This window comes from Eimeria mitis, genomic scaffold (genome assembly GCF_000499745.2).
Source record: "Eimeria mitis Houghton genomic scaffold, Emh_scaff1787, whole genome shotgun sequence".
In the NCBI taxonomy this organism is placed as follows: domain Eukaryota; phylum Apicomplexa; class Conoidasida; order Eucoccidiorida; family Eimeriidae; genus Eimeria; species Eimeria mitis.
The window spans coordinates 7,435-7,688 of NW_013570105.1; the positions used below are offsets into that span (position 1 = coordinate 7,435).

The window sequence follows — 254 nt, forward strand, 5'->3', positions numbered from 1 at the left end:
AATATTCACACGGAATTTGTATACATTGCATATCATATACACTTGTGATGCATACAAACAAATGTATAGATGTGCGTATGCATACTTTACAATATATGGGCTTTGCATATTTCCAAGTACACATGCATACATATTCACATTCGCACGATGGATGCATTAGCCAGGTGTTAGTCAAAGAAAGAAGGCGGGAAGGCTTACCGAGTCGCAGGAGTTTGCCGGGTACTCCCACTGTGAGTGTTTGTGCGCTGGCCACC

At 42.5% G+C, this 254-nt stretch overlaps 1 protein-coding gene across 1 annotated transcript in view; it reads right to left on the reverse strand.

Annotated features, from left to right (window-relative positions):
- The window catches only part of EMH_0043490 (uncharacterized protein), a gene marked incomplete at both ends in the record, with an annotated part of 2,568 nt that overhangs the window by 1,751 nt on the left and 563 nt on the right, over positions 1 to 254 (reverse strand). Inside the window, one exon of the mRNA XM_013495848.1 lies at positions 199 to 252. Within this exon, the coding sequence (XP_013351302.1) occupies positions 199 to 252 (54 nt within the window). The remainder of the gene's footprint in view (positions 1 to 198; positions 253 to 254) is intronic.